This window comes from Cottoperca gobio, chromosome 7, assembly GCF_900634415.1.
Source record: "Cottoperca gobio chromosome 7, fCotGob3.1, whole genome shotgun sequence".
NCBI classification, from domain to species: domain Eukaryota; kingdom Metazoa; phylum Chordata; class Actinopteri; order Perciformes; family Bovichtidae; genus Cottoperca; species Cottoperca gobio.
In genome coordinates this window covers 15,071,478-15,086,784 of record NC_041361.1, presented here as the reverse complement: position 1 = coordinate 15,086,784, position 15,307 = coordinate 15,071,478, and the positions used below count along the sequence as shown (strand labels likewise).

At 41.5% G+C, this 15,307-nt stretch overlaps 1 protein-coding gene across 3 annotated transcripts in view; it reads right to left on the bottom strand.

Annotated features, from left to right (window-relative positions):
* sema3bl (sema domain, immunoglobulin domain (Ig), short basic domain, secreted, (semaphorin) 3bl) overlaps positions 1 to 15,307 on the bottom strand; it is a 50,108-nt gene that overhangs the window by 20,708 nt on the left and 14,093 nt on the right. For 2 of the 3 annotated variants that reach the window (XM_029435863.1, XM_029435864.1), the window contains exon 4: positions 5,928 to 6,047. In XM_029435863.1, coding sequence (XP_029291723.1) covers positions 5,928 to 6,047 — 120 coding nt within the window. Of the gene's footprint in view, positions 1 to 5,795; positions 5,862 to 5,927; positions 6,048 to 15,307 lie in introns of those variants that run through there. The other variant, XM_029435865.1, reaches the window with a different exon arrangement.

The window sequence follows — 15,307 nt, the reverse complement described above, 5'->3', positions numbered from 1 at the left end:
GAATTGTGCATGTACGCATAAAAGAACTTGACTTGCTTTGTCTCTTTTGAAAACTGCTCTCCTGCTCTTGTGATTGTTGAACCAGTGGCTGGATACGACCAGCTCAGACGTGTGTTTGTGTTTGAAAATGTATTCAAGAAAATATAATAATGAACTACCACAAGTAAAAGAAGATGAGGAACGGGCTGAGGGAAAGCAAACATTTTACTGAAATCCCCACAAACTCCAAGAACACATGACAGATCATGACACTTAAAAGGGAAGCATCGACCCCGTTACGTGCCTTTAAACTGAATGTAACACCACACATGGGGTTTTCTTTTCACAGAGATTGGCGCCTTGATAAATCTTCCTTGTCTTTCTGTCTTTTTGAGGACATTTGATCGTCATTAGTTCAAGAAACAAAGGTTACAGTGTGCGCAGGAGTGATGAAAAGGAGAATAAATGTGACTTTCAGTTCATACCACCCAGTCACAGAACAGCTTCTTGGCTGCTACTTGTCTCCCTGTCCCATCTCTCCTCCCATCTCCTTCCAGCGTCTCATCTTCTTCTTCGCCTCCCTCCACTCTCGTCCTCCCTCACTGTTCATGATTTTGAGTAAAGGTTAATGATACATGAGCGTGTAACATTCTGAACTAAGCCTGCCCTTTTTAATTTGCTGATTTAAAAAGTCTGTCAAGGGTCCCAGCTTTTATCTTTGAATCCTCAAATGGACATTTTTTCATTGTCCATTTATTATTTACAGTTTAAAACATGGATATAATTTAACTGCACATTTAGATGTAGTAGTGTGGTTTTAAAATGGTAAACTGTTCACAGTTTGGACACACTTCAAGCAATTTAAAGGCGACTTGGCCAAGCGACAGACCTCATTTGAAATGCTGTTGTACTTGGCCTTTTCCTCACTGTCAAATAATGGCTGGGTTCCCTCTCTCACCGCTCAACTCTCACTCTGGTCAAAGCATGGGAAGCTCGCCCTCATTAAATCCTTGCTCCTAATTTTTCTCTGTTAAAAGAAATTGTAGGACAGAAGAGATACAAGTCGAGACAGAGGTTGAGACGTAGCGGGACAGGACAACAGCTGATTAAGAGTTATAGTAATAATTAGAGAAACATTATATTGTATGGAAAAGACTAGAAATAGAGCAAAGATCTGAATAGTCTGTAAAGTAAGCATTCATTCATCTCCAGTTCTTATGGCTTCGATCCAAAAGAAACTAATACGTAACAATAAAAGATGATTTATAAGTAATTAATATTTTATTATACTTTAAATCTTTTCAGTCCACTTTTATATCCACCTTAATGCTGGACTATTGGCTCTGCTGAAGGGCTTTTTACCCCCCAAAGGACTTAAAAAGTGTCCCATAGCACTTACAGAGGTTGTCATGGAAGTCTGCCACCGTGGTGAGAGGAAGTGAGTTACTCAGCAAGTTACTTTCTGAGTGCCAAAAAGCAGGACTGTGAAGTAAAAGTGGGCTTTTACTAGAAAACGGGGCATTTTAACTGCTTTAGTCTACAATACGACTCTGTGGAGGAGGCCAGGCAGCTATTTGTGTTCTAATGTTTGTGTGTTCAGCTTTGAATTTTGTTTTTTCAATCTGTCAGTCGTTGTTAGGCGCATATAAATGTGTGTGCGTTTCAATCTGTGTGTCTTTCTTCACATTCCCTTCCACATATTTAGATTCATGCTCGACTGTGCACGTCTTTCATCATGTTTGTGTGTGTTTCTGTCTGAATTGCTGCATATTTATACGTTCAAGTTTGTGTCATTTGTTTTGTTTGAACACACACAAAGTGTGTGTCTGTGTGTTTGGTGGTGGGGGGGGTCTAGTCCTCTATATGTCGTCACTGTATTATGGTGGTTTATTTTCACATGTATGACACTGCTCAGGCAGCTGTGTCACTCACCATGGGCAGTCTAGTTTATGTGTGTATGAGTGTGGGTCAGAAATCATAGACTCATGACTCAGGCTCAATTAATTCTCACCACATGGTGTTCATTTTAACTACGCAAAAATATGAACCTTTAAATATTGTTTTCACGCTTGAAAAAAGACAATAAAGGAATGGCGACATGTTTGTTCAATAAAGTACGACATGCTGGAAGCTTTCTCCGAATGGCCCGAAGAAATTTTATCTTATTGCACAACAATTTCAAAATATGTTTGATGATTCTGAAATGTTATACTGGACGACCTCCCAGCAATAAGGAAACTACTGATGATTCTTTCCAACATGACAACAACAATTGGTTGAAATACTAGAATTTGTGCTAAATTCCTTTCTTTGTTTTCATCTTTGGGTGAAAGCATGAAATATAGTTAAGACTAGCTGATACTAAAGGAAAATAACAGCTCCAAGAAATGTTCCAAAAGATTGTTTGACAGTGAGAGAGGCTCTTTCTTCACTTCAACACAGCTTATGTAAAATGCGCCAATTCACATTGTATTTCTTGCTAAATTCATAAGTTCTGCGTAACATTTGTGTAACAGAATCCAACACAAGACCGAGAGGTGGCTTGAGAGAGAGACAAAGATTATGTGTCTGTCTGGCCCGAACTGAGATGAAACACCTAGAAGGTCAAAGGTCATCCCACCCAGAGTCCAGTCCGAGGGCTCGCAGCCTCGGTTCCCTCGAGAGGTCAAGAAAACAGACGTGTCTGTGTTCTCCACCAGTTAACAATTGCTTAAATAAATGGACAGGCTCCCTGTGGTGTCGTCCGTTCACACGGACTCGCACACAAGCTGGAGGACAACTGGTATCTTAACACCAGTCAGGACGGTTGAGGTGGTCTGAGTTTTAACACACATACAGCTGACGGAGTCATTCCATGCACACCTGGGCATGCACAGACACAAACACACGTACACACATTCCCTCGGGGGTAAATAAAACAAATGCAGCAATGTTTGTGAAGATAGCTGCGCTACATTCCCCATCGTAAACTAGTCAACAACAGACGGTTTTACACACACATGGGTTCCTTCAAACCAGAGGTGTGAACTCGAGTCACACATTTGATGACTTCATAGTCGACTTGACAAAATTAAAAAAGACTTGCAACTCGACTTGGACTTTAACACCCAGGATTCTTGACTTCACTTGGACTTGAGCCTTTTCTCTTGAAAATACTTGACAACTTCCCCCAAGCCCAAAGTGTGCCACGAATCAATTGATTCACTTCATTTCCTGAATGTAACGTTATTCATTCCCATCAAGCAACACTTAATTCCCTTGACCCACTTTGTTTGAAACAGCAAGAGCATCCAATCAAGTTGCAGGACCATGAAGAACTAACATTATGAGCACCAGTTGTAAAAACTTATAGTGAATATGATTTTCTTCGCATAAAAAACAAAACGACACAGTGGTCAACAGAAAACAGATTGCAGCATAAAAAACGTGCAGGTCAAAAATAGCATTACGTTTGGTAAAGAGCGCTTTAATTTTGTTTAGAACTCGAAGCTCAAAGTTTTGCACTTGACTTGAGACTTCAAACTGTGTATAACATTCTAGTCTTCTAGTCTGAAGTCCACGCCAACCTAAACATTAAAAAAAAACCCACCCTAGTGTTGTGCTTCATAAACTGAATCATTGCAACACAACACAAATGCACATAGGGTTTGATTGGTTGCACACCATTGATTAGTTCCAGTGCTTTGCTACAAAGTTCCTAGACAGCAGCTCCTGTGTTCCCAGCAGCTCCAAGGTTTCATACAGGTGAGCTTCCTTTTCATAACAAAGCTGCTCTGTCCTGTAGTCCAGTTCCTCCCTTCAAGAACTCCACTGGCTGATTTCTGTGTCTCTAATTCTTGGTTTCCTTGTTCTCAACCATGCAGACCACTATATTGTTCCTGGGCTTAAAGTTATTCCGCACGAGCAAAGGACGACGTGCGCTGTTGTTCATGATGTGCAATACAACCCATGTTCCAAAAATCAAACTGAGGATGACAGTTTTGGACGGAGGCAGAAAATGGCAAGCTATTAAATCCACAAGAAAAGAAAAAAGAATGCTGCAATGCACCTTCTGTACTTTATGAGCACACACTATCCACCACACACACACACACACACACACACACACACACACACACACACACACACACACACACACACACTCTTCCCACTAAAAGGTTGGCACTCTCCCACTCCAATGTCTCATTTTCCTTCCTCAGCTCTTTGCCAACATCCAGCTTTCCTCTCTCCTCATGCCCAGTTTGACCCCCTCCTGCTGGGCCAGGCAGGACGGCACACTGGGCTGCGATCTGTAGGACCGCCGTGAAACAGCGAGCTACGAGTCTGTCCTAATAGCTCCATTCATTGATTCTTGTCTTTCAAATGGCTCCAAGAGGGAGACTCTGTAGAGGGTCCCACTGAGCTAAGTTGCTGCGTGGAGAGCCAGCCTGTGCGGTTGAAAAGATGTTTAGAGGACCCAATGCTGCGGCTGAGTAGCCCTTTAGAAAGACTCATGGCAGAGCTGCCTGCTGAGGCTTAACCTTGAACCCCGGGGATCTGAGCTCAGAGCACGGCCAGACTGAGCTGTGTGTTGGCACCAGCCATATTTGTTCCATTACCTTGGTTTCATACACAGGACTGCTTAGAGGCCACACATTGATTCCTTATCATATCACAGTACCTCATATGTATTATGATACAGTGGCATCCTGTGTCTATACTGCAATAACGCAGATGTTTCTTTATGACTGCAAACTAGTTAGACAACCATTCCATACCTTGATGCTTTTATCAACTGTGGATTCACTTTAGTCAGCATTAATTACCGAGTACCAACTTGTCTGGTGTTACAGTAACACTTTAAAAGTCAATGAGCAATATATTTGATTTAAACACGACAATAAATGAAATCATAAAAGCTCAACCTCCAAAGCGGTTATGGTGTCTGCCCAGCCCTGAAGTGCATACCGTGCAGAAAGACATTTTCTTCTTTTCACATAAAACTAAATGTCTCTGTGTAAGACAAAATAAATCCATGCAATGCTGAGCCCACAGAACATGATCATCAGACTTAGTTTTTAAACATTGTTTGGGGTTTTATGGCCTGCATATTTTCCATGTAGGCAGTCATTTCCTTAAACACAAGTTCACTGTACACTCCACTAACCAAACACCTAAAGCCAGAAAGACAAAGTTAGGGACAAGCTCGCAAACACAGTGGAGCATTTAGCAACTATTGTTTTATCAGGAGTTGGTGGAGGCCAACAAGAATGAGAGTGAATATTGGACTTACCTTCATCAGGTGGATGGAAACATGATCACACTGTCAGTTGAGATTCATATTCATAGTTGCCAAAGGCAGTTTGTAACTGATAATGTAGAGTCGAGCAATAACACTGGAACATTCAAATGTTACACAGAAGTAAAGTCAACTTATAGTCAGTTTTGTTTTATAGTTTCCAAACATTTCCCTCAGGAAATAGAGACAGAGTGCAGCGGAACTTCAGCATGCATACAGTAAAATATATGTCTTAAACAGCTGTGAGAACTGTATATCACAGAGTTTTCCTTGAGAAACACCAACCTTTTTTGATGTAACATGTAGTTTCTTTGAGGCTGTATGTGTGTATTTGTCTGTTTGTGTATGACTGATGTGCTGGGACATTCCCTCTCCCACGATGCCTTGTCCCCCAAGTTCTCCCCAGTAACTGTTCCCTCACACACACACATATAAAAAAACATTTTTACAGGTCATTTAGCAGACACTCTTATCCAGAGCGACTTTCAGTGAACTAACTACAGGGACAGTCTCCCTGGAGCAGCTCAGGGTTAAGTACCTTGCTCAGGGGCACAATGGTGGCAGCTCCTGGTATTGAACTCACAACCATCTGGTGTTCTGTTTGGAAGACATACCACTCCTCCACTAGGCCACCCCAACATACACACACACTTCCTTCACCCCGGCTTACCTCTCCTCTGTGCCCCACGTAGATGAAGACGCACATGGGCTGGAAGGCTCCCGTGCCACAGGCCAGGAGGTGGGTGCGGTTGTAGGGCTGCAGGAGGCGAACAAAGTTGGCACACTCCGTCTGTAAAACACAGATACATTCACACAGATCAAAACCTTGTATCTAAAATAAATATGGGAAATGGTATACGTGTATATATATGTGTTGTATTGAATATTTTGCAAAGTCAATTTAAAGATAAAGTTCAATCAAACAGTGCCAGGGTGAACTTATGGTGTCCCTGCACTATGTTGTGAATAAAGTGCTTTATGTTCTGAATTTGGGTGCTGACCCTACCTGTGTATAACTTTCCATTCATTTAAAAAGAAATTGAAAAATAATTCTGTTTGTTAAATTTCCACGCTATAGCAGGATATTTCTGCCCAGGTACAGGATGTAAACATTCACACACACACACACACACACACACACACACACACACACACCAGGAAAGGCTCCATATGTAAATCTAATCACACAGTGCAACGGTAACTGTCATCCAAATGCAGATAAGTTGATTTTCAGGGTATTGAAGAGAACCAAAATGATTTCTTAACAAGGCTTATTGATCCCACATGTTCATAATAAGGGCCAAGAAAAGAGCTTTATTAGAAGAAATGTGATCCTCGGTGTCCCACAAAGGACTCATATCTCAGATTTTTGGATTTTGGCCAACATGACATGCAGATGTTCTAGAACAAGTTTCATCACATTTGGGTCAAAGGAACTTTGTCAAGATTTGTAAAGCATCAGAAATGCTTTGGTGCCAAAATGAAAATGTGGGGGATAATTTGATGTGAAATGTGAGTTTTATGTCATAAGGGATATCAAGACCTTTTATAACTCGGATAAACTCCGTAACATACTCAGCTGCTGTGTATGCGGAGCTTAAACTGGAGACAAAAGGCCTGAAATGGAAACAAAGATATTCAAGTGGAGAATGTCAAAAGGCCAGACACTCAAACACACATAAGAACAAAAGAAGTGACGACTGAGGAAACAAGTATCAAGACATTTCTGTGCTCCACAGAGGTCCAGAGGAAGCAGAGGGCACGACTACTTCCTTCTTACTGTCTGTATCAGCAGAGAAGGAAGGGATTGGCCGGGTGTCAGTCTCTCAAGTCCACAAGGTCAAACTCATATCTGCACAATGAGCGTCTGCCGTGTTTCTGTTCAACATGTGCGTGGTGTGCATTGATGTCGAATGAGATGAGTTGAATGCGATACAAGTGTATTGGTGCATGGTTCTCAGCGTTTAAGAGTGGACTTATTATGCTAATTTTCAGATGCATACTTAAGCTAAGTTTATGTCTTTAAGCCCGTGGTTCTCTTCACGCTACAAACAAGCGTCCGCGTCGGTATGGCGTTCCACGCATCCACAATAACCGATCCACACTCCACGCTACGTTGTTTACAAGCAGTTCAACGCCATTTGGCTGTCTTTGTATTCCTTTAAAGACGAATTATATTCATGTTTGCAACGGCCAAATCTCCTCCCACAGCCTCTCTTCAAAACAACCATTCAGTTGGTTCTCTTTTTCTTCTTCTTCCCGGTAAACCAGCTAGAGGTGCATACGTCACCAACTGGAACGCAGTGTGTAACGAAACAGGAGCATGCAAAGTCGGCGAGCTTGCTAAGCGCGGTCACAAAGTTTCGGCTTCACACGGACGGTCTGCTCGGACCCTTAAGGACGTGGCGGATGATGAGGACCAAAGCGGACCCTCGTGGACATTAATGAGCATGTATGTGACATAGGAAGGGGAGCGATATCTTAATAGCTTGTTGAATCCCATGTTCTCCGACTTAGGCAACGCACACACAATAGTTTGTTAGTTTGTGGGTTGGTTGGCACTCCAGATACCTAAATGCACAAGCTCTGAAAAAGTGAGTTTTTCATGAGGGACACCCCCCCCTTTAAGCATTTGTGTGTTTTGAGTGAATATCTTTTCCTGATGTTGACACATGTGTGCTAGTCTCTTTGTGTTTTTACAAGTGCATGTGTGTGAATGGGTCAAGTAAATCTGTCATTTTGTGTGTGGCCCACGTCCCTCTCGAACCCTCATTTCCTCGAGTGCTTTGCAGCGCTGCAGACGATGTAAACCATGTCACAGCAGTACGAGAAATAGTTTACATCATCATATTGCTCTTTCCCGCAGGCTCATTTCTCTACCCAAACAAAACCAGACCAGTAATAAACTAAACAGAAACACATTTGTATTAAGAATGCTTTCAGTAGATCTAAATTTACTGCTAAGTATTCAATACAAAGAAGAAGCATTTCACATATGGCAGTATGTTTCTGTTGACGAAAAGGAGATATCATAAAGCAAATCTGACATGTTATTTCCCTCCAATTATTTATCCCAAATTGGTATTGTATGGCTTTACTGACAAGCCAGTATAACATGTATCTGTGGCCTAAAATAAAAGCTGTACTTTACATTATGCCTCCATGTCACATAACAGGATACATGAGGTCTGGGAGAGCCTACTAAGTGGACTAAGAATGAATGGAAATCTGTTTCTCCTTTGTTTCCATTCTACTACTCAGGGAGTCGTCTTAAAGATCTGTGTGGCCAAAGAGAGCAAAGAGTGGAATGAAATGTTGAAAAGAGGAAATATGCCTCTACTCTCCCGCTCTGGGATTTGGGGTTTTACATATGTGTGGTCTTACTGAGATTAAGTGGCAATAAAGGGAGTGGTGTTAAACAAAAAATGAAGTGTTTTGATTGCAAAATCTGTCGTTTTCTCACTGGGAGATTTCTGGGAGTAGTCTTAACATACAGCCAGAATTTATAATAGAAATATTCAATCGCTGCATAAATAGCCAGGGTTATGCTATTTGGTAGAAACAAAAGCTTCCAATGTTCATGTATAACCTTTGATTATCAAGGGGAGATTGGCTCACCACAAATTCTCCTTCTCAGCAATGCCAAGCTGCTGCTTCACACTGTTCGAACTTTTAAACTTAACACAGAAACCGCAGTTTTGTGTCTTGGGGGTTGAAAACATTTGTATAGAATTTTAAAATTCATATTATTACTACAATTGCTCTTAGACATATGTGTAATTTACATGAACAAACAAGAACATTACCAAGACCTCGGGCAACCTCTCCCGCCTTTGAGAATGTGCAATAGTGAGATGATTTTCCATGGAAAATGGTGACTTTGGAGCTCACGAGAGGACACTGCGCTTCCAACGAGATTTCAAGATTTAAAAGTTCAATAGCTTATGAAGGTAACAGCAAAATCACTTCCCACACGTCCAACGACCGTCAAACAATTGTATTTCTGGTTGAGGAAATATATCTTAATTAAAAGTGTATTGACATTTGACTACAGACTCTTCCTAAATACAGTATGTTGAAGTTGAAAGAGCAAGACTTTTGGGTGAAGAGGCAAAAAAGGTGACTCCGGAGAGCAGGAGTGGAGACAAATGTCTTCTTCATGACAGAAAGAAACAGTGTTTATGGTCTTTATTTTTGAGAAATATAGCAGTCCCACAGGCTACAAATCATTTCTGATTTGTTTACGGTAAGTGTAGCGCAGCGTCACAATTCTTTATGCAACGCGTAAATGCCGCCACAAAATTTGGACCAGGAAAATATTTCTCATGTCATTTCTTCTCCAAGTTAGTCCTGGGCGGGCTGACAATCCTGAACTTTCCACCTCTTTGGCACATTTTCTAATGCACCACCCACAACATGGTTTGCAGAAAGAGTGCATTGATGAACCGCTGCGAGCCCCAAAAGGGCCTAAAGTGAAAGATGGCATTGTCATTGATGTGCCATGTCAGAAACAGTATACTAACTAACCAGCAAAGCATTATGTACTCCCTTTACATATTGCTAAATGCCAATGGATTTTTTGTTTTAAATCTGTAAGACTGCTCTGCATCTGCTCTGCATGCCCATCATCAGAAAGCTGGTGGTGGTGTTGTTGTTGTTTGGGCAGAAGAAGTGGAAGAGGAACAGAGGAAGTTTGGGAATACAGTTTGATCATTTCATTTGATAGGACTTTACTTTTATGGTCATAGCCAGTTTCCTAGCAATGTCCATGGAGCACAGTGGTAGAGCTAACATGGAGCTAACAGCAAAGACAGCTGTTCTATGATGAGTGACCCGGGCAGGGAGAGGCACGTTTGGAAAATGGAGAGCAGTTTCCAGTATAAACAGCCAATGTTCAGTGGAGAGAAGTCAGATTCTGTAATCCTAACAGGAAATGAGAAACAACTAATTCACACACACTCTCACTCACACACACACACACACACACACACACACACACACGCACACACACACACACACACACACACACACACACACACACACACACACACACACACACACACAAATATGCACTTGTACAAGACTACAGTCAACAGGACCCCCATACACAAACACAACCACAGACACACACAAATATCATAAAAGCAGTTCAAAGCCGGACAGCTGGATGCACTGGTCTCTCCAAGTCTTTGGTCTCAGCAGCAGTTTGATCCTCAAAGAAACACGTTTTCTACTCTCGATTGACTTCCAGACAGAACTGAAAACATTCAGTCATAGCAAGAAACCTTCGCCAACGTGGATGAGATGACTTTTTCCAAACATCTACCGGCTACTCCCACCATGTAAACAATCAAATATTCACTTTAGGAATAAAAAAGAAAACTGTCACCTACTTGGCTTCCTGGCAGATGTTAAAGCTGCAACCAATATTTACCATCATTTAACGACAAAAACTGTCTCTTTCTTCTGCAGCATCTTTTTCTCATTAATAATAAACAAAAAACACACTTACTATGTTACAGATTGGGCAAACATTACATTCACGATTAAAAGAAAGCAACATGTGCAGTTGGTAAGACTCAAGACTTACTGACACAAACCCCGACTTTCTTAACACTTTTTTTGGCTGCAGTATCTTGAGCATTTTTCTTTACAGGACAATCTCTCACTTTCTTAAAGCTCTGTCACACATATCCGTATGACAGAAACTTATGCCGCATCATACGAAAACTTGTCAGAGTCCAAATACGTCCAACTTTTCATCGGATCGGAAAAGTGAACATAAACAGATACGCATGTCTAACCTATTGATATCGCATCACTTACTAATACAAAATGTATCAGACGAATGCATAAGATATACAAAAATATGACGTATACAAAATATCGGCAACGCGCTGGTGTACGTCGATATAAGGTATAAGTAGTATTCGTTAAGATTACTGGACGTAACCGACGTGTGCTTCATAAGATATGCAGACGTTACGTGGCGTTAGACATACGTGAATACGGAATACGTAAGTGAATATTTACCTACGTAAATACCTACGTGAATACCTATGTGACTACGTTAGAGGAACGTTAGATATAGGCTACGTCGGCTGACGGTGAATCCTACAGCCAATGTATTGATAACGAGTGGATAACCTATTCCTACTCTATGTTAAGATGATGCCTGACGACGGAGTAACTTATTAAACGTGTTTCTACAGTACAGCTAGCGTTCAGCATGTTAGCCGTTCTCCAGCATCAGCATGATGTGAACCAAATGGCACTTTTCCAGCTCCGCCAGACGCTCTGATACGTTTTAAATAGGTAAGTGATACGATATCAATGTTTGACATGCGTATAATAATTTGTTATGTATTCTTTATGTATATGTCAGCTACAACACCGCTGTGGAAAAGTTGGACGTATTTGGACTCTGGATTTTGGATTTTGAGCTAATTTTCATATACGCGGCATGTTTCTGCCATACGGAACTGTGTATGTCTGGCGTGTTCGGCGTAACGTCTGCGTCCTTCAAACGATCACAACATACCACAACATTAATTAATATCAACCTATTGCCGATATTTCGTATGTGCCGGCATAAGTTTCTGTCATACGGATATGTGTGACAGGGCCTTTACACCCAGACACCAAAGACTGGATTCAAACAGAGTGGAGCTGATCAGAGCTTTACTGATAAAGCTAGCCATGAGGGACGGCAGATTACTGGCACTATCACGCTTGTTGTGAAAGAACAAAGCAGAGAACTGAGCGCATGAGTTTTATGGAATTCTGACTTGCATGCACAATGTTTTCTCAAAGCTGAATTATCCACACGGACAGAATTGCCTGGCTTTGTCTCTCTGCTATGAACCCTGCTCTCTGCTCAACACCCACAGCATTATAATGTGGCACAAAGTTAACGCATTAGAGATGGAGGCAGCAACTAGCTGCTGAGATAATCGATCCGAATGTAAGCAGAAGATGCAGATAGATGAAGCAGCCGGAGCAAGACACTGCATGCTTGGCTGAAGTCACTGAGTGCCTCCTGTCAGCCGGTTATTTATTTATCTGAGCTGTAATTAATGATAGTGAAGGTCACAAGGTTGTGACTCTGGGAGGGAACACAGCATCAGTAAACACATGTTTAAGGTGGTAGACACATGTCACAAGGCTGTAAAGACAGAGGCTTTCATTATTTTTCACTTACTTTTAATGTCAAGGTATGTACATGTTGAAGGCATGTTGCTGCAGTATATGAAGGACTGGACATGTCTCCCCTTTTTTAAAATCTCTCATATGTATATCTTTGTCTCTATCATCAAACACACACACACATAAGTTCAAAAAAACAATGTCAAGACCTTTCACCTTTCAACAGCAAACATATGAGATGAAACCTGTGTGTGTGTGCGCAAGTCTTTTGCTTTGTAGAAGCCGCGGGATACAGCAGTCATCCATCTGATTTGACAACAAAAACTCTGAAACATAGAGAGACGTGAAGGAATGCAGAAAGATGCCTGTGTAGTTTAACAAATGCAGACAAACATATCTATATGTTACTTGCACAATTTCACATGCACACACACACACATAAACACACACACACACACACACACACACATAAACACACACACACACACACACTTTATGATTCCTTTGGCAATTGTAGGGTAGAGTTACAAACATACAGTTTTAAGACCTGTCTAATAATGCGATGTGACTGCTCCTCTTCGCTATGGACAGTACAGTAGCGCACGCACACACACACACACCTAGTGTAATCCCTGTGCAGAGGAAACACCTAATAAAACTGATATAAGACACCCAAGACACACCTGCCACTTCAAACACAGAGAACATACACCTATGGACACACACACACACACCTTCTAACCCGTTCCAGATGGCGCCGGCTGTCAGACTTCTTGCCATGAGCACAAGAAGGCACAGCACTATTACAACTCGTACAACAGCGTCTTCATCGTGTGCGTGTGTGATTTACAGTATGTGTGAAAACCAGTAAATAGGGCGAGTTTATGTATTCTGAGCACCACTAAAGCTACTGAGAGCTTCTTCTCCAACTGGGACCAAATTTAACGACGTCTCAGTACATCAAAGAGAAGAGACTTCATTACGAAATCTCTTCCATGCCTCCTTAATTTATTCCTTCCTTTCTTTTACACTTTATTTTCCTATTTCCTGTCTGTCCTTTGTTTGGTTGTGTTGTCATCCTAACAAGACTACAAGAGTCTTACACACAGTGCTTTGAGCTAAATGCTAAAATCAGCAATATGTTCACAATGACAATGCTAACGTGCTGATGTTTAGCAGGTATACTATTTACCGTTCACCGCCTTAGTGTAACATTTTAGCATGCTAACATTGGCTAATTATCACTATATGCAAGCTACAGAGGTTGATAGGAATGGCATTCATTTTACAGGTACTAAACTGAAGTGTTGGATCAATTAAAATTTGGACCTTATGATGCCGCTAGATGAAAGTTTCAGGGAGAAATGTGTACGATTCATCCTCAGGGGATCATGGATGTCTGCATCAAATTTCAGGACAATCCATCCAACAATTGTTGAGGCATTTACCTGGAGTGAATAGGTGTCATCCTCTGGGGAACATGAATATCTGAGCAACATTTCATGGCAATCCACCCGGCAGTAGATATCTCGGTGTTGACCGAAGTGGGTGGCCGACTGACGGACTGGCATTGCCATCCCTGGAGCCTCGCCTCTACAACAAGTTTGCACTACAGTACCTGCTTTACTTTTCTAACAATCATTATCTCTGTGTTCCGCTCTCTTCCCCTCCTCTTTCCATCTGCTGTGCAGTAAAACGTATAACATATTTGAACCTCCTCCAGGCTAACAAACAGAGAGCTGAGTCAGCGTGTGAGGAGGGAAACGACTGAAGGTGCTGACACATTCCTGGACACTGGTTCCTTTCATTAAGTTATGCTTTTCTTTTTTTTTAAAGCTGAAACATTACTCTGAAAGGGTTTGCTTCTTTACGATACCTTCAGAATCATCTTTGTCTCTTGTAGGAAACACGATCATAATTAGATGAACGCTGTCCTGTCTTTGTGTTTTCACTTCTCTCATATTCTCGTCTCCTCCTGTGTGAAATACTTTACACTTTCCTTTTTTATTTTATTTTATTAAATATCCTCCTGCCTCCCTCTGCATTTTGAGCGCTCATTAATAGATGAAGTCCTGCCTCAATTGTTCTCCCTAAAACACTGAAAGTCTTCATTCACGTACAACTACAACGCTCTTCCTCTGTCTTTGTCCTTTCTCGATAGTTTACTTTACCTTTTCAGGGATGTGTGGAAGCAACGTGGCACCAAACTGTCTGCCATTTACTGTACACTTAGTTTGTTATACTGCTAGAGGCACATTCTGCACTTCCCATCAAAACATGAGCCGTACAGAAGAACCACAGAATAGAGAAAGACGTGGCAACAGGATTCAGCTGCTGAGCAGTCAGAGTCTCTAAAGGTCCAAACACTTGACAAGCCAGGGTTTGGAGGATGCATGCCATGCTGAGAGCTGCTTCTCTGCTCTTCACCGGAGGCATTTTGGCAAAAAGTAGCGAGCTGCTCAACAGCGTAGGTCAACACAGTCTCCTCGTTAATGGAAACAGCAAGTTATGTTGGGTTCATTTTTGAAAACAATAAGTTCAACTGAGTTCAAGTTATTGGAAACAGGGATGAGAATCCAACAGGAGACCAAGCTGGTGAAGCAGGACTAGGTATGAACACTCACAGAATAGACACACTGGGAATGGGAACAGACAAAGTGTTCAGAAACACATATTTAATAGCAACCCTGCCGTGAAAATGAATTTCCCCCTGGGGACAATAAATCTAATCTAATCTAAATCTAAAATGCATGTTCCCATACAATAAAACTGCACTCTCAATTACATTTCGAGATCTCCCCGATTACGGTCGTAGTTTTAAGTACGTGGTTAACTTTGTGAATTGAAGGTTCAGGCAGCGAAATGACGTTCTTAGGTTTAGTAAAAGATCACAGTTTGGGTTAA